The sequence below is a fragment of the Somniosus microcephalus genome, chromosome 1 (assembly GCF_052327205.1).
Source record: "Somniosus microcephalus isolate GS21.2 chromosome 1, FLI_Smic_1.0, whole genome shotgun sequence".
Lineage (NCBI taxonomy): Eukaryota > Metazoa > Chordata > Chondrichthyes > Squaliformes > Somniosidae > Somniosus > Somniosus microcephalus.
In genome coordinates, this window is record NC_140987.1 from 211927292 (window position 1) to 211953696 (window position 26405).

Sequence of the window (26405 nt, forward strand, 5' to 3'; positions counted from 1 at the left end):
AAGACAGCTGCCATGTGGGAGAGAGAAAAAAAGGGAAAAGGCACAAACCAAAAGTGTGGATAAAAAATGTAAAAATATGATTGGGGCCGAGGTTATGATCTGAAATTGTTGAACTCGATATTGAGTCCGGAAGGCTGTAAAGTGCCTAATCGGAAGATGAGGTGCTGTTCCTCGAGTTTACGCTGAGCTTCCGTGGAACAATGCAAGAGGCCGCGGACGGTGAGGTCTGAGTGGGAATGGAGCGGTGAATTGAAATGACAGGCGACCGGAAGCTCAGGGTCACCCTTACGGACTGAACGGAGATGTTCCGCAAAGCGGTCACCCAATCTGCGTTTGGTCTCCCCAATGTAGAGGAGACCGAGGAGACCACATCGTGAGCAGCGAATACAGTATACTAGATTGCAAGAAGTACAAGTAAATCGCTGTTTCACCTGGAAGGGGTGTTTGGGGCCCTGGACAGTGGGAAGGGGGGAGGTATAAGGGCAGGTGTTGCATCTCCTGCGCTTGCACGGGAAGGTGCCGGGCAAAGGGGAAGGGGTGCTGTGGGTGATAGAGGAGTGGACTAGGGTGTCTCGGAGGGAGCGGTCCCTACGGAATGCTGAAAGGGGAGGGGAAGATGCGTTTGGTGGTGGGATCACGTTGGAGGTGGTGAAAATGGCAGAGGATGATCCATTGAATGTGGAGGCTGGTGGGGTGATAGGTGAGGACAAGGGGAACCCTATTGTGGTTCCGGGAGGGCGGGGCAGGGGTGAGGGCAGAAGTGCAGGAGATAGAACGGACACGGTCGAGGGCCGTGTCAAACATGGTAGAGGGGAATCCTCGGTTGAGGAAAAAGGAAGACGTGTTGGAAGCACTGGTGTGGAAGGTGGTATCGTCAGAGCACATGCGGCGGAGACGGAGAAACTGGGGGAATGGAATAGAGTCCTTACAGGAGGCGGGGTGGGAGGAAGTGTAGTCCAGGTAGCTGTGGGAATCAGTGGGCTTGTAGTGAATGTTGGTCGATAACCTATCCCCAGAGATGGAGACGGAGAAGTCGAGGAAGGGAAGGGAAGAGTCAGAGATGGACCATGTGAAGGTGAGGGAAGGGTGGAAATTGGAGGCAAAGTGAATGAAATTGTCTAGTTCAGGGCGAGAGCAGGAAACGGCACCAATACAGTCATCAATGTACTGGAAAAAGAGGTGAGGGAGGGGACCCGAGTAGGACTGGAACAAAGAGTGTTCCACATATCTCACAAAAAGGCAGGCATAGCTAGGACCCATGCGGGTACCCATAGCAACACCTTTAATTTGGAGGAAATGACTGGAGTCAAAGGAGAAGTTGTTCAATGTGAGAACAAGTTCAGCCAGGCGGAGGAGGATGGTGGTGGTTGGGGACTGGTTGGGCCTCTGTTCAAGGAAGAAGCGGAGCGCCCTCAGGCCATCCTGGTGGGGGATGGAGGTGTAGAGGGATTGTACGTCCATGGTGACAAGGAGGCGGTTGGGGCCAGGAAACTGGAAACTGTTAAAGTGGCGGAGGGCGTCAGAAGAGTCGTGGATGTAGGTGGGAAGAGACTGGACAAGGGGAGGAAAAATAGAGTCGAGATAAGAAGAGATAAGTTCCATGGGGCAAGAACAGGCTGAAACGATGGGTCTACCAGGGCAGTCCTGTTTGTGGATCTTGGGAAGGAGGTAGAAGCTGGCTGTGCGGGGTTGGGGAACTATGAAGTTGGTGGCAGCGGGGGGAAGATCTCCAGAGGAGATGAGGTCAGTGACAGTCTTGGAAACGGTGGTTTGATGTTCAGTTGTGGGGTCATGGTCCAGGTGGAGGTAGGAGGAGGTGTCGGAGAGTTGGCGTTCAGCTTCCGCTAGGTAGAGTTATTGGAGCTTGTAACTTAAAGCAGTCAATTAAATAGACAGCCATTCTGCTACATTCTTTAAGTCGTTGCCTCAAGAATTTAATTTGCTCTGACTTTATATATATTTTTCTCGAAAGATTACGACGTTTTTAGTTGATTTAATGTTATGGGAACCCTATTCTTTACAGATAATCACACTTTCGTTATACTAGTCATTGGCACTAGATAATAATTTTAATAATGAAGATGCACGGTAATACCGGCATGTTCCTCCGCATCAATGTAAAGTAAGTCAGTCATTCAATATTCTAAAGTGGATAGTCTTGCTTTAAGGGAACAGTGCTGTGGCACTCTTGATCTGTTGCTGCACCTCTTGTTGACTCTTGAACGTTTGAAGCATTTTGTAGATATAAACATTCATAAATGTTAATGATCATGCCAAGCAGTAATAAATTATTAGCAGAAATCAACACTGCTTGTGTGCATGCTAGCATAGTTTTAATTGCATAACGGAAATGTTGGTTATTTTGCATGAACACTAGGGAGCCACAGAATTTAATGCACTTTTAGCTTAAACGTGTTTCTTGTGCATGAATCAGGCAATGACTCAGTTGGCCAATGTGGGATGCTGGAAAATAGTTCCAAACGAGAAATGCCCATTGCATGCCCTCACCTATTGTTCTCAGAATAACCTTCCCCCACCTATTGTTTTATCTTCCTAACTCTTGGATACCCTGTACCCCGCCCCCCACCTTCAAATTCCCTCAAAAACACTTGGATACATCTGTGTAATTGTGTATTCCAATCTAGAGGACCTTTTTTTACAATCAGTTTTTATTTCCAATTTAAACACCTGTTTTGTTTGTTTTTCAGCTTTGTAGCATCGAAAACTAGGTGAAAACAAATAGTCCAATCCCAATAAACCCATGTAAATCTGGAGAAAAGAAGCATAAATCAGTTTGCATTTTGAACATCACTAAACCTGTAATAAACAAGCAGGCACTAACAGAAAGGCAAGGTAAAGCTAAATGACAACTGAGAATTATTTATATAATTTAGACACCACTTTTATGGGCTCAAAAGTAATATGCAAATTAAGTTTCCATGAGCACAAAATATTGTCAAGCTATTTTAACAGTAAAACACAATATTTGTGAATGAACTATGTGCTGCAAAAAGTTGACAGCCAAAACCAGGGGTCACCATCTCAGAATAAGGGGTCGGCCATTTAGGACTGAGATGAGAAGAAATTTCTTCACTCGGAGGGTGGTGAATCTTTGGAATTCTCTACCCCAGAGGGCTGTAGAGGCTCAGTTGTTGAGTGTATTCAAGACAGAGATCAATGGATTTTTTGGATATTAAGGGAATGGAGGAAAGTGGAGTTGAAGTAGAAGATCAGCCATGATCTCATTGAATGGCGGAGCAGGCTCGAAGGACCGAATGGCCTACTCCTGCTCCTATTTCTTATGTTCTTATGTAAAATCAATGTTTAAAATAGCACAGCAACACCATAGTATCGAGACGCACAAATGTTTAAAAAATCTTACTAAAATATGAAATAGTTGATACTAAAGTTTAATTTTGCAATACGTCCGTGATGGTTTATTGCGATCATTGTATGCAGTGTATCCATTTTGTTAATAATGTATCTATAGTCATTATCAAGGCTTTACAACGTGTGCCCTGACATTATGGTTGCAATGTAGATATATCTCTGGAAATGGTTTCTTTTTTGGTATGAAAACAGTGAGAAATTTTGAGTTTTTTTCCCCCTCGGATTTGAGAGGAAATCAGTTTTGTCAATAGCATTCTTCCCCCTCCAATGACTTGTATTTTTTGCCAGATAACCTATTATGCATGTCTCTAATTGTTTTCTAAGGCCCCACTATACTAGACAGGACGTGCTGGAGGCTGTATCTTAATTCAGTGCATAGAATGTGACCAAACTCTGCCTTGCTTCATGGGGGTGAGGGGATTGAAGACATGCCTGAGCTGTTGGTGATGGTAGTGAGGTTTTCTATTTTTATACTGGGACTTAGTTTATCAGTGGAGAGAGAGAAACATATTTATGATGTGTTTTAGGGATGCTTTTGTAACAGAAGGATATTTCACTCCTGCTGATGGATGCATATTTTTGAATAATTATTAAATAAATCTATAGCTGCACATGAGTAATACTGCTGCAAATAAAGCTACTAAATTGTCATGTGCTTAAGGTTCTGTGTAGTGATCTGTGATTTTGGCTATTCGGAGCATGAGGGTTTAAATCGGGGGAGCTGCAGAGTAGAGGCAGGACACTTGCCACAGAGAAGGCACATTACATAGAATATATGGTGCAGAAACAGACCATTTGGCCCAACCAGTTCATGCTGGTGTTTATGCTCCGCTCGAGCCTCCTCCCATCTTTCATCATCTAACTCTGTCAGCATAACCCTCTATTCCCTTTTCCCTCATATGCTTATCTAATCTCCCCTTAAATGCATCTATACTATTTGCCTCAACCACTCCCTGTGGTAGCGAGTTCCACATTCTCACCACTCTTTGGGTAAAGAAGTTTCTTCTGAATTCCCTATTGGATTTCTTGGTGACTATCTTATATTGATGGCCTCTAGTTATGCTCTTCCCCATAAGTGGAAACATTCTCCTCTGTATCTACTCGATCAAAACCTTTCATAATTTTAAAGACTTCTATGAGGTCACCCCTCAGCTGCCTTTTTTCAAGCGAAAAGAGACCCAGCCTGTTCATCCTTCCCTGATAGGTATACCCTCGCATTTCTGGTATCATCCTTGTAAATCGTCTCTGTATCCTCTCCAGTGCCTCTATATCCTTTTTGTAGGGTGAATCTTCCAAGTTTTAAAGTAGTTCACGTTTTGGCAGGCAGTTCATTGATATCTGGCTATTTATTCTCTTGGATATTGAATTGGCCTGAGGACTCCTAAAAGGAGAAATATTTATCACCTTACAGCTCTTTGTACATTTTACCCCATCAGATTTTATATTTGCTGTAGTAGCAGTTGATTTTTTGAAATGTAAAATAAATTCTGTTTCTATGGCAGCAAATTTACACATCCTACCTTTCTGAAAGTTAAAAATGACACAAAGTGTTCAGTGTTGAAGTTATTGTTTGTGCTGTGTGTGAAATTACTAATAGGTTTACTTTTTTGTTTTCAGTGTTTGCAGATGTCGCATAACTTTAACCAGAATGAAAACATTTGCCTGGGAGAACAGCAATTTCAACAGTTCTGTAAATTGTTTATTAGGCATTCAGATGAAATCTACAATGGCTGGGAGTGGAGGCAGAAGGTATGCTGGCGTTTAGTATATTTCAGTTAAACTGGAACATTCGTAGAACTTTAGGGAGATCAAATATATTTCACTTCTTTTAAATTTTGGTTTTATATATCTCCACTTTGAGTCTTTTCCCTCTTTCCCCTCCCCCATAACTTACTCACTTTCCTGGGTCAGCTGTGGCTCAGTGGGGAGCACCCCTCGCCTCTGAGTCAGAAGGTTGTGAGTTCATAAAGCTAGGCTGACACTCCAGTGCAGTGCTGAGGGAGAGCTGCACTGTTGGAGGTGCCGTCTTTCGGATGAGACATTAAACCAAGGCCCCGTCTGCTCTCTCAGGTGGACGTAAAAGATCCCATGGCACTATTTCGAAGAATGCCGGGGAGTTATTCCTGGTGTCCTGGCCTATATTTATCCCTCAATCAACATCACTAAAAACAGATTATCTGGTCATTATCACATTGCTGTTTGTGGGACCTTGCTGTGCGCAAATTGGCTGCCGCGTTTCCCACATCACAACAGTGACTACACTTCAAAAGTACTTCATTGACTATAAAGCGCTTTGAGATGTCTGGTGGTCGTGAAAGGCACTATATCAATTTCCGTCCGCCCGTCCCTTCCTCCCTTCCCCCCGGAAATGCATTTGGACGTGTTCTGACTTTGTCATGCTGTTCCCATGGTACACAGATTTGTATGCCTCGATTTTAAAGAGGGTCGGCCACCCAATTCCTGGCCATCCTAATGTTTACAGCGGCATTCAGCCCTGGATGAGGCTCCTGCTAAAAGCAGGCGGAGGCCTACTTAACATGCAAAAGTCACGACCCAATGATGTCATCGTCGCCACAACTTACTTTTAACCTCACCACAGGGGGAATCCCGCGCTGTCTCCAGTGGGGCAGGGAGGCTCAGGGCCGCGATTGGGATGTGGGGGGGGTGGTGGTGAAGCATGAGAGGATTGGGGCTGGGAAGGCCAAAGGCTTCCTTGTGAGGCCTGGGGTGAGCATTCCTGCTCCTCCTGGCCCATAAGGAGCTTAAAAACAGGCAAAGTTTTTAAACTTACCTCGGCCTCTTCTGGCTAGTCAGCTCTGATGTCATCTCACTTGTTGTTTAAACAAAAGTATTCACAAACTCAATGCAACAGGCCTAAAGGGACTGAATAAAGTAAGTGATGTTAAAGTTGAGTAAATCATTTGTATTTAGACTTTTTTTTAAACGGGTCGATAGTCTATTTTTTTAAGTTTGGAGGAAGTGAATTTTATGCAATAATGAGTCCAGATGTGGGAATTTCTTTTATTATTCATGGCTAAGATATGGGTGTCATTGGTGAGGCCAGAATTTATTCTTGAAGGTAGTGGTGGGCAATGTTCCCTGTAATTTCTTTTTGGGTCGGGCTGTGCAACTCATTCAAACTTCTGAGCATGCGTGGTTTTGCCACTTGGAAACCGGCAAGCGGCCTGCGCAGGAGCTTCAGACAGCGCAGCTAAACGGGAACATTGGTGGTGGGCCTCCAACTTGAACTGCTGCAGTCTGTGTGATGAAGGTACTCCTACAGTGCTGTTCGGTAGGGAGTTCCCGGACTTTGACCCAGTGATGATGAAGGAACGCTGATATATGTCCAAGTTGGGATGGTGTGTGACTTCAAGGGGTTGGTGTTCTCCTGCACCTGCTGCCCTTGTCCTTCTAGGTGGTGGAGGTCGCAGGTTTGAGAAGTACTGCTGAAGAAACCTTGGCGATTAGCTGCTGTGCATCCTATAGATAGTACACAGTGCAGCCACGATATGCCAATAGTAGAGGGAGTGGATGCCTAAGCTGGTGGATGGGGTGACGATTAAGTTCTTTTGTCCTGGAATGTTTCTGTTGCTGGTCACTACTGGAGCAGGTTCTATCTACTTCAGTATGTAATTTTGCATTTAGTTGAATCCGGGGGAAGCTTTGTTGTGTTTAATGAGATTCATGTAATTTACTTGATCCATGTGCTGTGAGACACTAAATTTTACCACATCCCATCAAATGTGATTATGTTTGGAAAACTGAGGAGGATGAGTGGAATCAATCAAGATGTAATGTGTGAAACTTGTATATTTGCACAAGAATGAACTATCTGCACATTAATGCATTGTTGTTAACTGTATTTTATCACCAGGTCATGTTATTCATTGCTTAATGTGAGCTGCAATTACATGATAATCTTGGAATTCTTGGTAGTTAATTTTTTGTTTAGTCAATAATCTAAGCTTCCTCATCTTTCGTTACTAGTAAAATTGTGCCTAAGAAATTGAAATTTAAAAAAATGCTATTTGACTGTTTTAATTTCCTTGTGCACTATACCAAGCAGTGTAATGTCTGGTGACAAATGTGGTAAGTGGCTGTTTTCAGTGGGAGGAAACTTGATTTTCGTATTCAGATGAAATTTCAAGACTAAATTGGATTTAGGAACTAGATATTGGATGTATGTTCTGTATATTAAATCCATCTGACTCTTAATTCAAATTATGATTTTTTTAAAGAATTGAATTCCCATTTTGCTGTGCTATTTACATTGCTTAATTGAAATTGTAGGATAATTCAAATTTTTGGAGCAATAAACATTGAATTTATCAGAACTGAGCCTCGAGTTCCCTTTAAGAAATTTGCAGTACACTAAATAACATGGCCAGTGATCTACTGTGGGCCTTATCAACTGCAAGAGAAATGCTTTTGCTGCAGTAAAATGCACTGCATTAAAATTCTACACTATGAATTTATCTTTACAGGAGCTCGATGAGGGGTACATGGTAAAAGTACACTTGAGATCTAAACATTCCAAAAACAACTTAGTTGTGGGGGATCATTGCCTTCAAGGTCTTCCGTATCATGAAGCAGAGCCTCTTTGTGAGGAAGAGGTGAGAATAACTGATTAACTAAACACTTCTAGTAAATGGTTTTCGATTCTGTTGTACTTGCATTGTATGCACCAAAATGCCTTTCTTATATTGTGAAGTTTATAAATGAATATATCATGAACTCACTTGGGACAGATATATTAAGTATAGCCCCATAGTTAGCAACATTTTCTATGAAAAGTTAAGGTTTAATCTGTGTTAATACCATTTTTAATGTTATGAAGAGGTGCTCCACCAACTCAGAAGAAATGACCTTGCACAATGCAGGAAAAATAATGAGACTATTTCCTCCCTGATGCCCAGAAAAGATTCTGCCGTACAAACGCAAGTGTTCCAGAAATATGATTAAATTATTAACACTTTAAGTACCATGCTGAATACCTGAAAATAATTTTACAGTCTAACTGGAAATTTTAAATGAATATATGTTGCAGGATAAGGCCTCATTCGTATATTCATCTGAAAAAGATAATTCCATGTAAATTTAAGATAAGTAGTTTTACTGACAATTGGCTGTCCTTTTAAGCAGGGTGCTGCCATTGCTACATATCTGAAGCTGCGTTGTGTCTTCACTTAGCCTTGGGTCACAGCGTTCCTACTGTTTTCAGTGGAGTTAGGTGGGTGAGGATTTGGTGCTGAAACTGAGGTTAAGTGAATTACTTGTATGTTTCAGCAGTTTGAATTACTCACTTAACTTGTTTAAAGATCAGAACTTGTTTAAAGATCAGACTTTGATCAAAAGATCGAATGGATTTGTTCCTTTGATTTAGTTAACAGCATGGTTCCTTTGATAGGAAAGAACCTATTTGTTTCATTGGATAGATTTTTGCATGTGATAACCGTTGTGAAAATCTTCCTATCTTCTGAGATTTGAACATTTGTATTATCTGTTTAGTCATTGTCAGTTGTGTATGTATACATGTGTTTTTATAAAAACTTTACATATGTGTACACTTACTGTCCATCAAACTTCAGATGTCCGTCACATTTGAGATGGCACATGCTATCTAATGTAAATTTATGTCATTCTTTAAAGAAAAGTAGTATAAACAAATAAACTTAGTCACTTGCAATGCTCAGAATAGCCTAGGAACAGAAAATACCAGAGCCACAATGTTTGCAGGTTCTTATTTGACCTTTCCACAATCAAAACATCATGGTCCTGATCTCTAGTGTGAAGAGCAATTAACCTTTCAGTGAAATCACCCGGTGTTTACTTATTTATTGGACTTTATAGCCTTTACAGCTCCAAGTAGGCTTCCGACCACATATCAGCTAAGCCCTAAGCTCTGGAATTCCTTCCCTAAACCCCCCCCCCCCGCCTCTCTACCTCTCTCTCCTCCTTTAAGACGTTCCTTAAAATCTACCTCTTTGACCATCTGTCCTAATATCTCCTTATGTGCCTTGGTACCAAATTTTGTTTGATAATGCTCCTGTGAAGTGCCTTAGGATGTTTTACTACTTTAAAGGCGCAATATAAATTCAAGTTGTTGTTATAAAAGGGCATGTAGTTATACTTTAGCAGCAGAATAACACAATGTGCTTTACATTGTATAATGTTCCAGTCTTTAAATAGCACATCTTATGCCTTGGTGAGCAGCACCATGGAAGATTAATTTTCAATATTATATAAACAAAATGTATGTCTAATACATATTTCCTGTGTGCTACATTAAAAAAAACAAAGGCAGGGTTGTGACCCAAAACCTTCAGTGTAGTTAAACCCTGACTACCCAGGTTTTACTGAGCAGCATTTAGATTTTGTGGCCTTAAGGAACACATTTACCTTAGCAGCAGGATAATACATTCTCCATTTCCTCTAACTTACTGTGAGCAACATCACAGGAGATCTTCTAGTAATATACAATAAATGGGGCTTTTGCATGCATTTCTCATCTGTCGTGTTGCACCTCCTATGTTACATGGAAACATAGAAGATAGGAGCAGGAGTAGGCCATTCAGCCCCTCGAGCCTGCTCCGCCATTCAATGCGATCATGGCTGATCATCCAAATTCAGTACCCGGTCCCTGCTTTCTCCCCATACCCCTTGATCCCTTTAGCCTTAAGAAATATATCCAACTCCTTCTTCAATATATTTAATGTATTGGCCTCTACTGCCTTCTGTGGTAGAGAATTCCACAGGTTCACCACTCCCTGGTTGAAGAAATTCCTCCTCATTTCTGTCCTAAATGGCCTACCCCTTATCCTTAGACTGTGTAAGAAGTCACACAACACCAGGTTATAGTCCAACAGTTTTATTTGAAATCACAAGTTTTCGGAGCGCTGCTCCTTCATCAGATGAAGTGAAGAGATGCCTATAGACACAGATTATATAGTCAGAGAATAATGCCAGATGATTACAGGTAATCTTTCTAACTGCCATTTATCACACCTCGGCAGAGAGATAATCACAGCAATCAAAGGTGTGAATGGTGTCCAAACAGGTCAGTCAGGAAAACATTACATCAAAGAACAATGAGGTGGGGTCACAAGGGGTAAAATGTTGCAGATGCTGGGGTCTGTATGAAAAGCAAAAAACAGACAAAAAACATTTTGCTGGAAATCACAGCAGGTCCGGCCGCATCTGTGTAGAGAGAACAAGCCAATGACGACTCGAGTCTGGATGACCCTACATCAGGTGGGGTTACATGTAGCGTGACATGAACCCAAGATCCCGGTTGAGGCCGTCCTCATGAGTGCGGAACTTGGCTATCAGTTTCTGCTCTACGATTTTGCATTGTCGTGTGTCTCGAAGGCCGCCTTGGAGAATGCTTACCCGAAGATCGGAGGCTGAATGTCCTTGACTGCTGAAGTGTTCCCCGACTGGGAGGGAACACTCCTGCCTGGCGATTGTTGCACGGTGTCCGTTCATCCGTTGTTGCAGTGTCTGCATGGTCTCGCCGATGTACCATGCTCCAGGGCATCCTTTCCTGCAACGTATGAGGTAGACAATGTTGGCCGAGTCACATGAGTATGTACCTGGTGGGTGGTGTCCTCACGTGTGATGATGGTATCTGTGTTGATGATCTGGCATGTCTTGCAGAGGTTGCCATGGCAGGGTTGTGTGGTGTCGTGGTCGCTGTTCTCCTGAAAGCTGGGTAATTTGCTGCGAACGATGGTCTGAGGTTAGGTGGCTATTTGAAGGCGAGTAGTGGAGGCGTGGGGATGGCCGTAGCGAGAAATCCCTACTAAACAAAGTGAAGATTTGCTTAACTGATATTGACCCGGATTTCGCAGTCAGCGGCTAAAGAACGGCGCTCACTGTTCATCAAACTTGCAGCTGCCCACAGACTTTTTGTGGGCTTTTGAGCGGCAACTTAGGTTCCTAGAGATCATTTTCAGTGCAGCACCCTCTCCAGGGGATCTCTGGCATGTGTGAGTGGGGCAAGCAACGGCATGGCTCGTCAACCAATCAGATTGAAGAATCCTCACTGAGACACGCAGAGTCTAAACCAGGATGTATCACTTCAAATATTTAATTAATTGTAGAACCATGTACAGAAAGTGAAACAAATAGCGGGAACGAAAGATGGAATTAAGAGAGAGATAAAAGAGACAAAGAAAAAGTAAAAAGTGATTTTAATTTTTTTTTAAATCTCCCAACAATAAGTCAGTTCTCAAGGAATGTAACTCCACACTTGTAATATTAAATTTTCAGTGCCAGAGAGGTTGTTTGGCAGTAATTAAGATGTATCACGCCGCTAAAAACTCACTTGACCTTTTCTGGCGTATTTAGTGGGTAACTATTGGGTAAGTACAGCAATTCACACCTTTACGTGGGTTTTAATGCCGAGTCTTTTGGCGAGGTACCAGTGTAGCGCAGCTTATGGAGGAGCAGGGCAAATTGGACAGTAACTTCCTGATTTCTGTGTTTAACTGCGCATGTGCGGACTCCAAAGTAGCTGTCCGATTTACTCCATAATAACAGTGAGCGCTGATAATCTCACCAGTATTCTTCAAAATCTGGGCCATTGCGATCCAAATACTCCAGTAAGCCAAATGAGTTCAAAGATCACTGAAGTAGCACTTTGTTTTGGTGCCAAAGGGAAGTTCTCCACTGTGCCTACTTACTCCCAGCTCCTCCTACCTAAAAAAAAGAATTCTTGGTGGTTAACACTGTCTAGACCATTTAAATTTATACAGCAGTATGTTGGCAATCATGTCCACTCTACGTTTAGGCATTGCTAACAAGGAAAGTGAGAATTGCTGTCAGTGGGTACCCTTTATAAGATGAACATAAATGTAAAGATAATATTTGCTCAGGTGCCAATTTATCTTCATCCATGCCTTCGTTTATACAGGGTTTCTTAACAACCTACTGGATAAACGAATATTTAGCTTGTAGGATGCTCTGTGGGTCCCACTTGTTAGCATTGATTTTGCTTGCTTTGTTAGTTGCTTGTGAATTTCTGAATATACTTAATTCTCCATCATTCATCAGTCTTCATATAGAAATTGCATTGCCTGGCATGTTCAGGGAAAATCACAAGGAGCACCATCCCTTTAAGAATTTTGAGCTATGTGCATCAAATGACTGATCCCCATTTAGCTGTATATTGGGTCTTGCATCATCTGCAGCAGTCTTGGCTGTTAAACATAATTTTAGAGGTTTATGTAATGGACAGTCTAAATACCTTCACGTGTCAGATACAATCATAGAATGTTACACCACTGAAATAGCCCTTTCTGCCTGCGCTGGCTCTTTGAAAGAGCTATCCAATTAGTTCCACTCCCTTGCTCTTAACCCATAGTCCTGCAAATTTTTCCTTTTGAAGTATATATCCAGTTCTCTTTTGAAAGTTACTATTGAATTTGCTTCCACCACCCTTTCAGGCAGTGCACTCCAGATCACAACTCAGTACGTAAAAAAAAAATCTCCTCATCTCCCCTCTGGTTCTTTTGCCAATTATGTTAAATCTGTGTCCTCTGGTTACGGACTCACTCGCTGGTGGAAACAGTTCTTTATCACCATTTTTGATGAGCAATATTAGGGGTAAACATCAGATATTTTCCCAATTAGAAGGAAAAGTTATTTTATATTTGCGTTTCAGCACTTTTTGTTTGTTAGACTTTGTTCCCTTAACAGGTTTTTGACTGGGCACGGCCTACTTCAATTTAGGCCTGGTTGAGTCATTATTGACTTCCTGTGAATGCCAGCTCCTGGTTTTTTGACTTGCTTAGTTGCCACCTGAATTGCAGAAAGTGCTGCTAGTACTTTTGCTTGTATTTAAGAAGCTGTTTGATGAGCAGATCCATCTCACCTTTGAAAGCTATAAAAAAAAAAAGCACCGGTAGAGTTTGAATGGCATTCTTGCCACGCACCTAGGCCCAGCCCAGTAGACTTTGTCTCTTTTCAAGAAGCGCATAAAAAAGGAATCCTTCCATGCCTCATGGGGTGATACACCTGGGTGCAGAGGGCTCAGTAATGCACAAGAAGTAATCCCTACATCTACTTGACAACAATAATCTGTTGTTGGGACAGTGCTGTCATTTATAGATTGATCCATTGGGAGGACAGGAATTGTATCCTATAATCCTCGAGCAGAAGTTTTTCTGTTTGGATGAAGGATTGAGAAGTACAAAGTAGAGGAATATTCCTTAAATTTGAGATGTTTCCTTGATTATTAAGAGGGATCTAAGTCTGAACCAATTAGGTTCTTCCTGTTTCTTGGCACCTTTTATACTGTAACTGTTTTTTGAGGAATGAGGATGACCATCCTTACTGAAGCAAATGTGGCATTTCTATTGATGCAATATTAATTTATTTTTACTGTAATAGATATGCATAACTCTATTATTTGTTACTATATATGTGCTATTATGCAGTGTTGCCTTGTATATGTATGAGTAGAAATTGTGTCCAAAAGATTTTAGTCTGCAGTGTCGAGACCACGTGTGCTGCCGTTTTGATTTGTATGTCAAACTTGCCATCTAATTGCGTATAGTCTTGATGTTTATATAATTAGAGATGAGGGATGTCATAAATCTCATCATCGAAAAACTACCTATGAAATAACACTGGACGGCCAGCTGGTGGCGCCGTCCAAGGAGTATAAATACTCGGGCGTTGGCCCCAGCTTGTCAGGGACATTTTGTAAAGACAAGGAGCTAGTGGATACAACTAGACCTCCATGTTCTGGAATAAGTTGATTAAAGCCTTGCTTTATGCTTAAACCAAGTGCGTAGTGAGTTTTATTACGTCAAGGGATATGGTAAGAATGCAGGTAGGTGGGTTGATGCATGGAAAAAGGGACGTACTTGTTCCTTGTTGGACTCGATGGCCTTTTCTTATTTTTAAGTGAGCCTCACAATATTTGTTAGAACTCTGAATTTTACTAACATAATTGCCAGAACATACCAAATGTTAGCGATTTTAAACATATAACCATTGTGTTAGGTATCTAAAGAAGTTCAACTTTTTGGTTTTATAGTAAGTTCAGGGATGACGAAGACTGAACTGCTTTGTTGCCATTCAGTTCACAACATGCAAGATTGCATGGATATGAACATGCAAATAAATTAACAAAATGTAAAATACTGCAGATGCTGGAAATATGAAATGAACAGAAAATGCTGGATACACAGCAGGTCAGGTATTATCTAAGGAGAGAAGAGACATGTTAACATTCAGCTGTAGAGCCTTCATAGGTACTAGAAAATATTATAGATAATCAGCATTTAAAAAGGAATAGAACAAGGTGAAGGGGAATATATGCACATGCACTCGCACAAAAGTAAGCTGAAGTGGAAACCAGTGATAAAGCATGCACTCTCACTCTGGCAATGGACAAGAGTGCTGCAACCTTCTGCTCCACTGTGCTGATGCTTTTTAAAATTATACTTCTCCTCTATCCATTCCCACTCATAAAGGCAGCTAATAGTAGTCTTCTCTGTCTGCGCTGCAGATGAAAAAATAGAAGAACGGCCTTACAGATTTCTCCATATTTTAAAAATCAGATTCCTAATGTATGACCTATTTACAGTACTTTAAAAGAAAATTATTGCACTGGTGGCTCTATATTTTATTAGTTGTACATGAGTGTTAAGTTCAGAACCTACATGGAGGACTGCAACAAATTACAGGAAGACATTCATAAACTTGCAGAATGGGCATATAATTGGCAAATGAAATTCAACACAGATAAATGTGAGGTATTACATTTTGGTAGGAAGAGGTCACTTATTACTTGGAGGGTGTGAGTCTAGGTGGGGTAGAGGAACAAAGGGATCTCGGAGTACAAATACACAAATTACTTAAAGTAGCAACATAGGTTAACAAGGCCATAAAAAAGCAAACCAAGCACTAGGGTTTATTTCTAAAGGGATAGAATTGAAAAGTAGTGAAGTTATGCTAAACTTGTATCGAACCTTGGTTAGACCACATTTGGAGTACTGTGTACAATTCTGGTTGCCATATTATAAAAAGGATATAGAGGCACAGAGAAGATTTACAAGGATGATATCAGAAATGCGAGGGTATACCTATCGGGGAAGGATGAACAGGCTGGGTCTCTTTTTGCTTGAAAAAAGAAAGCTCAGGGGTGATCTAATTCAGGTCTTTAAAATTATGAAATATTTTGATAGAGTGGATACAGAGAGAGTGTTTCCACTTGTGGGGAAGAACATAACTAGAGGCCATCAATATAAGATAGTCACCAAGAAATCCAATGGAGAATTCAGAAGAAACTTCTTTGCCCAGATAGTGGTGAGAATGTGGAACTCGCTACCACAGGGAGTGGTTGAAGCGAATAGTATAGATGCATTTAAAGGGAGGCTAGATAAGCATATGAGGGAGAAGGGAATAGAGGGTTATGCTGATAGATTTAGATGAGGAAAGACAGGAGGGGGCTCGAGTGGAGCATAAACGCCGACATGAACTGGTTGGGCTGAATGGCCTGTTTCTGGGCTGTATATTCTATGTAATCCTATATACATGATAGTCAGACATTACATTGCATAAATGAATTGACACAGGAAGTTAGAATATATGTACAACTCCTGAAATGTTTCCAAAGCTGGATTTACATTGCACTCTTTGGGGATGACAATTGGTGTGAGACAGCTTCCTAGAGGAGGCCTCCTATGACTCCAGTACACTTGCTAGTGTTCAAAGTTATGCTCCCACTTTTACATTGCAAACCAAAAACAACTTTGCATGGGCACAAAAATGTTAGTATACATTGCAGCCTCAGTTAGTTCTTGGTAGTTACTGTGTTACTTATTTCTAGCTTTGAAGTTATTCCATACAACTCATTGAGGCTTTCCTGAAAAGAGGTTCCAAATAGTAAGCTGATGTACTTCTCTGTCAGATGATTCTAATAAAGAAATTCAAAACATGCAGGAATATTAAAACATATTTTAAAGTCTAAACCATGCCTTACATAGTTATTATCCATTAACTAATAGTGGGGGTGGGAGGGTCCCAGTGGAGAGAAATCTAGAATGCTAAAGAGAAAAGACAAGGAAGCAGTGCAGGAAAGTGATTGTATCAGGAAGGGACAGAGCGTACAAACAAGAGTGCACTAACAAGTAGGGTCCGGGTAAGAAAAAATGGTAATAAGACAAATAGGACCATAGTACAAAAAAATGTTATGATGTCTAAAAATGTTAAAAAGGCAAATCTAAAGGCATTGTATCTGAATGCACAAAGCATTCGTAATAAGGTAGATGAATAAAGAGTGCAAATAGATGTAAACGGATACGATATAATTGCGATTACGGAGACATGGTTGCAGGGTGACCAAGGCTGGGAGCTGAATATCCAACGATATTCGATATTTAGGAAGGGACAGGTAAAAAGTAAAAGGAGGTGGGGTGGCGTTGTTAGTAAAGGATGAAATCAGAGCAATAGTGAGAATGGATATTGGCTCAGAAAATCAAGATGCAGAATCAGTCTGGGTGGAGCTAAAAAGCATCAAGGGGCAGAAAACATTGGTGGGAGTTGTCTATAGGCCTCCAAACAGTAGTGGTGATATCGGGGACGGCATCAAACAAGAAATTAGAGATGCATGTAACAAGGGTACTACAGTAATCATGGGTGGCTTTAATCTACATATAGACTGGCCAAACCAAATTAGCATAATACTGTGGAGGATGAATTCCTGGAATGTGTACGAGATGGTTTTTTAGACCAGTACGTTAAGGAGCCAACTAGGGAACAGGCTATCCTAGTTTGGGTATTGTGCAATGAGAAGAGGTTAATTAATAATCTTGTTGTGTGGGGTCCTTTAAGGAAGAGTGTCCATAACATGATAGAATTCTTCATTAAGATGGAAAGTGAAATAGTCCAATCCGAAACTAGGGTCCTAAATCTAAACAAAGGAAACTACGAAGGTATGAGGAGTGAGTTGGCTATGATAGATTGGGGAGCTTCATTAAAAGGCATGACGGTGGATAGGCAATGGCTAACATTTAAGGAACTAATGCATGAATTGCAACCATTATACATTCCTTTCTGGCGCAAAAACACAAAAGGAAAAGCAGCCCAACCATGGCTAACAAAAGAAATTAAGGATAGTATTAGATCCAAAGAGCAGTCATATAAAGTTGCCAGAAAAAGTAGCAAGCCTGAGGATTGGGAGCAGTTTAGAATTCAGCAAAAAAGGACCAAGAGATTGATTAAGAGGGGAAAATAGAGTATGAGAGTAAACTTTCAAAGAACATAAAAGCGTACTGTAAAAGCTTTTACAAGTATGTAAAAAGAAAAAGATTAGTAAAGACAAATGTAAATCCCTTACAGTCAGAAACGGGAGAATTTATAATGGGGAACAAGGAACTGGCTGAGCAATTAAACAAATACTTTGGTTCTGTCTTCATGGAAGAGGACACAAATAACTTCCCAGAAATGCTAGGGAACCAAGGGTCTAGTGAGAAGGAGGAATTAAAGGAAATTAGTATTAGTAAACAAGTAGTGCTGGAGAAATTAATGGAACTGAAAGCCGATAAATCCCCAGGGCCTGATAATCTGCATCCCAGAGTATTAAAAGAGGTAGCCATGGAAATAGTGGATGCATTGGTTGTCATCTTCCAAAACTCTGTAGATTATGGAACAGTTCCTGCAGATTGGAGGATGGCAAATATAACCCCATTATTTAAAAAAGGAGGGAGAGAAAACAGGGAACTACAGACCAGTTAGCCTAACATCAGTAGTAGGGAAAATGCTATAGTCTATTATAAAGGATGTGATAACAGGACACTTAGAAAATATCAACAGGATTAGACAAAGTCAACATGGATTTATGAAAGGGAAATCGTGTTTGACAAACCTACTGGAGTTTTTTGAGGATGTAACTGGTAGAATAAATGAGAGAACCAGTGGATGTGGTGTGTTTGGATTTTCAGAAGGCCTTTGATAAATCCCACATAAGAGGTTAGTGTGCAAAATTAAAGCACATGGGATTGGGGGTATATTTACTGGCATGGATTGAAAATTGGTTAACAGCCAGGAAACAGAGAGTAGGAATAAATGGGTCTTTTTCGGGGTGGCAGGCGGTGACTAGTGGGGTACCGCAGGGATCAGTGCTTGGGCCCCAGCTACTTCATAATATATATCAATGATTTGGATGAGTGAACCAAATGTAATATTTCCAAGTTTGCTGACGACACGAAACTAGGTGGGATTGTGAGTTGTGAGGAGGATGCAAAGAGGCTTCAAGGCGATTTAGACAAGTTGAGTGAGTGGGAAAATACATGGCAGATGCAGTATAACGTGGATAAATGTGAAGTTATCCACTTCGATAGGAAAAACAGAAAGGCAGAGTATTATTTAAATGGTGATAGATTGGGAAATATTGATGTAAAAAGGGACTTGGGTGTCCTTGTACACCAATCACTGAAAGCAAACAAGCCATTAGGAAGGCAAATGGTATGTTGGCCTTCATTGCAAGAGGATTTAAGTACAGGAGCAAGGGTGTCTTACTACAGTTACATAGGGCCTTGGTGAGACCATACCTGGAGTACTGTGTGCAGTTTTGGCCTCCTTACCTAAGAAAGGATATACTTGCCATAGAGGGAGTGCAGCAAAGGTTCACCAGACTGATTCCTGGGATGGCAGGACTGTCGTATGAGGAGAGATTGGGTCGACTAGGCCTGTATTCACTAGAGTTAAGAAGAATGAGAGGGGATCTCATTGAAACGTATAGAATTCTGATAGGGCTAGACAGACTGGATGCAGGGAGGATGTTTCCCCTGGCTGGGGGTCGAGAACGCGGGGTCACAGTCTCGGGATACGGGGCCTGCTTTTACCAGCATAAAAGTTGAAAAAAAGTATTTTAAAAAATTTCACTCATGTATAATATAAAAATACTTTTAAAAAAGATAAGTTTATTTTCAGCCCCGTAAAAAACTTTATTTTTTTTTTAAAAATTAAATTTTTGTTTAAAATATTTAATGTAATTTTAACTCATTTTAAAAACGTGATGATTTAAAAAAAAATGTATTTCATGTTTTGATGTGTTTTTGGGGTGATCTCCATTCATACTTTTGACGGGTCTATCTGTCAAAAGTATGAAGGGAGATTCCCTTCTCCTATTGGCAGGCCTGGCCCATGTGATCCCAGGGACGCCTGCGAACTGCCTGCGCCCCTGGGGTACGTGGGCCCTGCACATTTCGATTGTGGAGAGGCCCAGGATCGGAAGTGTCCGGACCTCAGAAGCCCTCGGGTAAGTTCGTAGATTATTTTTCCAATAGGAGGCATCCGTATGCAGGAAGCCGCCTATCGGAAATTATGGGCCAATATATTTAAGATGGAGATAGATATATTTCTAGACACAAAAGGCATCAAGGGGTAAAAAGCATTAGTCCCGCCCACAGACGCAGTGATTGGCCAACCATCAGGCGACTGAACTGTAGGATTGGTCAATCGTGACGGCACAGGATTGGTCGACCTTGACGTCAGTCAATCAATGCTAATTAGCAGATAATGAGTGACGTGAAGGTTGACCAATCCTACCGCTCATTAGCGTTGAGTGACATGATGGTTGACCAATTGGGGGGCGTTTCATGGCGTTTGTGGGCGGGGCCTAATCATACAAACTGCCGAGCGGGAGCTGAGCTGAGGTGAGTGGCGGCCATTAAACACCTGCCGGGCCCCAAGCTCAAAAAATGGTAATGGAGGTGAGGAAATTGTTGATTCATTAGTATTGACACATTAAATATAGATTTCCAGCAAAAAAAAAGTTGGTTTTAAAAGAAAAAAAAATCCATTTGCAAAGGGGACTCGGGCTTTCCCTCCCCTCGGCGGTGGATGAGCTGCCTGCAGGCCTCGAAGCCTCGGCCTCTCCTCGCCAGCCACGCCTGAGCTAGGCACCGCCCGTCCCGCTGGGCCCGATTCCAAACCAGCGGCCCGCGATCGCCGCCATCTTGGTAAAGGCTGGCGGGTCGGAGCCGAGCATTGCCATCGCCGCCATCTTGGTAAAGGCTGGCAGGTCGGGACGGAGCCTAGCGGGAGGTGAGTTGGGGTCACTCGGCCCGGTCCTCGGCTCCATTTGCGGCCGGGGACTCGGGCTTTCCCCCCCTCGGCCCGGTCCCGGGGCTCGGCTCCGTTTGCGGCCGGGGACTCGGGCTTTCCCCCCCTTGGCCCGGTCCCGGGGCTCGGCTCCGTTTGCGCCCGCGGGCCGGGGACTCGGCCTTTCCCCCCCTCGGCCCGGTTTTGGGGCTTGGTATTGTTTGCGGCCGCAGGCCGCCGACTCGGCCTTTCCCCCCCTCGGCCCGGTCCCGGGGCTCGGCTCCATTTGCGGCCCCGGTCCGGGGACTCGGCCTTTCCCCCCCTCGGCCCGGTCCCGGGGCTCGGCTCAGTGTCCGGGCCTGAGGCGCTAGGGAGGGAGAGGGGAGGGAGGGAGGGAGAGGGGAGGGAGGGACAGAGAGGAAAGCAGGGAGAGACAGGGGGAGTGGGAGGGAGAGAGAGAGGGGGAGGGAGAGAGGCAGGGAGAGGAGAGGGGGAGAGGGAGAGAGAGGGGAGGGAGGGAGAGAGAGCGGGGGGAGGGGGAGAGACAGGGGCAGGGAGAGAGAGAGAGGGGCAGGGAGAGAGAGAGGGGTGAGGGAGGGAAAGAGTCAGGGGGTGGAAGAGGGAGGGAGAGCTCGCCTTCCTTCCTTCCTTCGCAGGTGTCCATCGGGCCAGGCCTGAGGCGCTCCTTCCCCCCCTCTCTCTCCAGGCTAATCCCGAACTAAATCCAGCAGTCTCTCTCTCTCTTCCCCCCCCCCGTCTCCCTCTTCTCCCCCCCAGTCTCTCTCTCTCTCACTCCCCCGTCTCTCTCTCTCTCTCTTCCCCCCAGTCTCTCTCTCTCTCTCTCTTCCCCCCAGTCTCTCTCTCTCTCTCTCCCCCCCCAGTCTCTCTCTCTCTCTCTCCCCCCCAGTCTCTCTCTCTCTCTCTCCCCCCCCAGTCTCTCTCTCCCCCCCAGTCTCTCTCTACTCCCCCCAGTCTCTCTCTCTCTCTCTCTCTCTCTTCCAACAACAACATGCCCTCAAAAAACCCTCGGCACCGCCGGGCACTCCAGCAAGTAATATATAAGTGGAGATGTGCATTGATGGTTTGTCTGCATTATGATATCAATTATTACTTTGAAGGTAAAGTTCCCAGAATGCACTTCTTCTCAGTGGCCAATGTCACACCTGTGAAATGGAACTTTTGGAGAAGACTGTTTCTGAACTAAGCTTTAGTCTGATGGTAATTTTTGAATTGGGCTTATTGTAACATTGCTGTCCTTCAGTTGTCAAAGTATCATCCTAGTCTTTGTGGGAATTCTATAAAGAAATGCAATATTTTTCTTCTGCTTCCCACCCCAAAACACTAAACCCATGATTGAGTAACAGATTCTTTAGATCAGATCTTTGTATGTAGACTTCCATAGCTGAAAGAAAAGTTGGAAAATCACATGATACTCTTTATGCCTTTCCATGCATGAAATTCCACCACACCAAGCAGGTTAAAATGTAAGTTCTCCTTTTCAAATTACCCTACAGCGGGTGGGAGAACTGTGAAAGAAAAAAAATTGCACTCATGTGGCCCCCTTCATGTCCTCCGGACATCTCAGAATGCCTCAAAGCTAATGAATTATTTTTGAAATGTAGTCGCTGTTGTTCTTAGACAAACACAGCAGCCAGTTTGTGCACTGCAAGGTCCCACAAACGGCAGTGAGATAAATGGCCAGTTAATCTGATTTGGCGGTTGAAGGGTAAATGTCAGTCTGGACACGAGGAGAATTCCCCTGCTCTTCTTTGAATAATGCCATGGGATCATATTTAAGTCCACCTGAGAGGGAGGATGGGGGTCTCAGTTTAATGTTTTGTCTGACAATGCAGCACCTTTTTGGTATTGCATTGATCCAAATCATGCCATGTAAGGAAGTCCCCTAACCTTGTGGAAGGAATTTATTGGTTTAAAAGATCTTGTAAGTATGAAAATGATGGCCTATGTCTTGCCCAACCCACAAGAGAGCATCCAAAATGGAATGAGCTTTATTCAGTGAGGACTAATGAGCTGCCATCCCAAAAAAAGGGCCAAATTTGAAATAGGATGGGGATGAATTGGCCTGTTCCACTTCCACCATGGGTGTTTATCTATTGTAGAGGCCCAGAGTAGAAATGACTGCAGCACAGTGGGGAGCCACCAATCAACTGATCGATGTGTGCTTTGCAATAGTTTAATTCTTTTAAAAACAAAAATGACTGGAAATCTGTAAAGAGAAGAGACAGATTTTGAGATTTCAAGTATGTACCCTTCATCAACTTGTCTTTTAAGAACATAAGAAATAAGAGCAGCAGTAGGCCATACGGCCCCTCGAGACTGCTCCGCCATTCAATAAGATCATGGCTGATCATCGACCTCAACTCCACTTTCCCGCCCGATCTCCATATCCCTTGATTCCCCTAGAGTCCACAAATCTATCTATCTCAGCCTTGAATACACTCAAAGACTCAGCATCCACAGCCCTCTGGGGCAGAGAATTCCAAAGATGAAGAAATTCCTCCTCATCTCAGTCTTAAATGGCCGACCCCTTATCCTGAGACCATGCCCCCTAGTTTTAGACACTCCAGCCAGGGGAAACAACCTCTCAGCATCTATCCTGTCAATATCCCTTCAGAATCTTGTATGTTTCAATGAGATCACCTCTCATTCTTCTAAACGCCAGAGAGTATAGACCCATTCTACACAATCTCTCATCATAGGACAGCCCTCTCATCCCAGGAATCAATCGAGTGAACCTTCAATCACCGCCTCCAAGGCAAGTATATCCTTCCTTAGATATGGAGACCAAAACTGTGCACAGTACTCCAGGTGTGGTCTCACCAAGGCCCTGTACAATTGTAGCAAGACTTCCTTACTCTTATACTCCAACCCCCTTGCAATAAAGGCCAACATGCCATTTGCCTTCCTTATTGCTTGCTGTACCTGCATGCTAGCTTTCTGTGTTTCTTGCACGAGGACACCCAAATCTCTCTCAACACCAACATTTGAACGTTTCTCACCATTTAAAAAATATTCTGTTTTTCTATTCTTCCTACCAAAGTGAAAAACCTCACATTTCCCGACATTATACTCCATCTGCCACCTTACTGCCCACTTCGTCTATCTATATCCCTTTGCAGACTTTGTGTTCTCCTCACAGCTTACTGTCCCACCTCACTACAGTTGCTGATTCTCCTGCTGTGTATTCTCAGTATTTTCTTTTTATTTTAGGTTTCTGACATTTGCAGTTTCTCCTGTTTTATTTAAGTCTTTTAATGGTTTTTTTTTAATTGTTAAAATTCAGAAGTTGGTTGTTTGCTTAAGTTATTAATTTTCACACTGTCCATACTTTGCCATGTGTACCTCCCACGTTACATAGCTAACATCTGTAAAAACTACATGATATTTTTAATCTACCAAAATACAGGAACCAGTAATACAAAAAATCTACATTTTGGAAAAATTCCATTACAGTTACGAATGCATTGAAAAGAATTGTACAAGAGAAAAGCCAGTCTAATTTTATGTCATTCATGAAACAGAATAATTATTGTGACAAAACAATATTTATTTACTTCACACGTATTTTAGATTTGTCTCAGTATCTTCTCGTACTTAACATTTGGGCAAAGAAAGTGTGTGAGAGAGAACACGCACTTGGCATTCCCTGTCAATACAGAATTATATGACCTGATTTTTATAAAGACCGAGCAATATCCAGCCACTGTGACTGCTTATCATGGATAAGCTCTACAAAGCCCCTAAAGAGTGATTTGATCCTCTTGTTTTTTCACACTGATTCCCTCATTTCTCTTGCCTTGTGCAGACAATCTATGCCAGTCATCTAACCCTGCCCTATCACAGAGTGAGGCAAGTGATGTGTGCATCATAAAGTTACATTGGCCCGGAATTTGTGGCCAGCGGCGAAGTAAACTTCGCACAAAGATCTTGCGATCTCTGTGTCGAGAAGTTCGGGTTTTCCGACGTTCAATTCAAATCAACGGAGGTTAGTGGGGATCCCCTAGTGCAAGCTGCTGTGACGTCAACAAGCTATCTAAGCAGCCAATCAAAACACAGATTTCTCACAGACAACAAACCAGAAAGTGAGTAAGCTCTTAAAATTCTAACTTTTTAAAAGTGTTAGAGAGAGCAAAACAAAGATTGGGGCTCTCTCGTGGGGAAAAAGGCAAACCTGAAATAAAGATGAACAAACTTAAAAAAAAACTAAATTAAAAAAAAGTTTCTTATTTTTTCATTTTAGTAAAAATTAAAATTTTGATACTGCACAAAATTAAAATTAGTTTTTCAGGCCTATAACGTTTGTTTAGCAGCCAATTCGCTGTTAAACCCCAGTTACACCTAATCCCTTTGGGTCTAACTTTTAGTGGGGAATTTAACAGTGTAATTACTGCGGAAGAGCCGAAGTTTTCATCAGTTTCCCTGATTTGAGAGATTACACTGATTGCCGGCTCTGTGGGGGTTGGGGCGAGGCGAGATACAGCGCAGCCTGTGGAGGAGCAGTGAATGACAGACGCCAACTTCAGGATTCCTGCATGTGCTAAATCCCAAATTTGCGGTCAGTTTCAAAGGCGGAATGCCAGTTTGCAGTCTTCCGGACCGCAAATTCTGGGCCATTATATTTGACAAATATTCATAGGCTTTGGGCCAACCTTGCTGGTGGCATAGCTTCTTACAAAACTGATATACTAGCTATCTGTGACTCATTCTTAACTGAGCAGGCACGAAATAAGGCTGAATCCAGATCTGGCTATGATCCTGTTTGGCAGAATCATGCACCAGATAGTAATGGGATTTCCTTTCACTTCAACCATGGCATACCATCCTCTCAGAAGTAAGATCTAAATTGAATAGTTTTGAGGCCCTGTGGGCAGAAGAACTGCTCAAGGAGAGGAAGCTCATTTTGGCAACAGTTTACCATTTAGCAACTGATCCTTTCTCACTTGCCTGCAAACTACCATTCCAAAATCTAATCCATAATAACCATAATAATATAAGAAATAGGAGCAGGAGTAGGCCATTCAGCCATTTGGCCTTTCGAGCCTTCTCCGCCATTCAATAAGTTCATGGCCGATGTTCTACCTCAACTCCACCTTCCCACACTCCTAGGTGTTCCATTTTCCTCATAAATAACTTGCCACTACGAGGATTGGCTTGGAAATAAAAGGTCACTGTTTTGACTGTGGTCTTATTTGTAATTGCTGATGGCTTCACTTAGCTCCGTTTACTCTCCAGGTGGAGGTAATGTCAACTTAGATCTAGCTTAGTCAACTCTGTAGATCAAATGGAACTCATTGCAAAGAACCCAATGGCATGTTTGACCACAAGTTGGTCTTCGTGCAAGCAGCCTTTTCGTAGAATCATAGAATGGTTACAGCACGGAAGGCGGCCATTCGGCCCGTCGAGCCCGTGCCGGCTCTCTGCAAGAGCACTTCAGCTAGTCCCACTCCCCCAACCTTTCCTCGTAGCTCTGCCAATGTTTTTCTTTCAGGTACTTGTCCAACTCCCTTTTGAAAGCCATGATTGAGTCTGCCTCCACCACCCTTTCAGGCAGTGCATTCCAGATCCTAATCACCCGCTGAGTAAAAAAGTTTTTCCTCATGTCGCCTTTGGTTCTTTTTCCAATCACCTGAAATCTGTGTCCTCTGGTTCTCGACCCTCCTGTCAATGGGAACAGTTTCTCTCTATCCACTCTGTCCAGGCCCCTCATGATTTTGATTACCTCAATCAAATCTCCTTTCAATCTTCCCTGCACCAAGGAGAACAACCCCAGCTTCTCCAGTCTATCCATATAACGAAGTCCCTCACCCTGGAATCATTCTCGTAAATCTTTTCTACACCCTCTCTTAAGGCCTTCTCATCCTTCCTAAAGTGCGGTGCCAAAAATTAGACATAATACTCCAGTTGAGGCCGAACCAGTGTTTTATACAGGTTCATCA

General features: G+C 42.7%; 1 protein-coding gene across 9 annotated transcripts in view; it reads left to right on the top strand.

Annotated features, from left to right (window-relative positions):
- Window positions 1–26405, top strand: part of atg10 (ATG10 autophagy related 10 homolog (S. cerevisiae)) — a 437210-nt gene that overhangs the window by 180740 nt on the left and 230065 nt on the right. For 7 of the 9 annotated variants that reach the window (XM_085989510.1, XM_085989498.1, XM_085989469.1 and 4 more), the window contains 2 exons: window positions 5008–5139; window positions 7875–8003. In XM_085989510.1, coding sequence (XP_085845636.1) covers window positions 5017–5139; window positions 7875–8003 — 252 coding nt within the window. In that variant the 5' untranslated portion in view covers window positions 5008–5016. Of the gene's footprint in view, window positions 1–2708; window positions 2854–5007; window positions 5140–7874; window positions 8004–26405 lie in introns of all 9 variants that reach the window. The other 2 variants (XM_085989483.1, XM_085989505.1) reach the window with 2 other exon arrangements.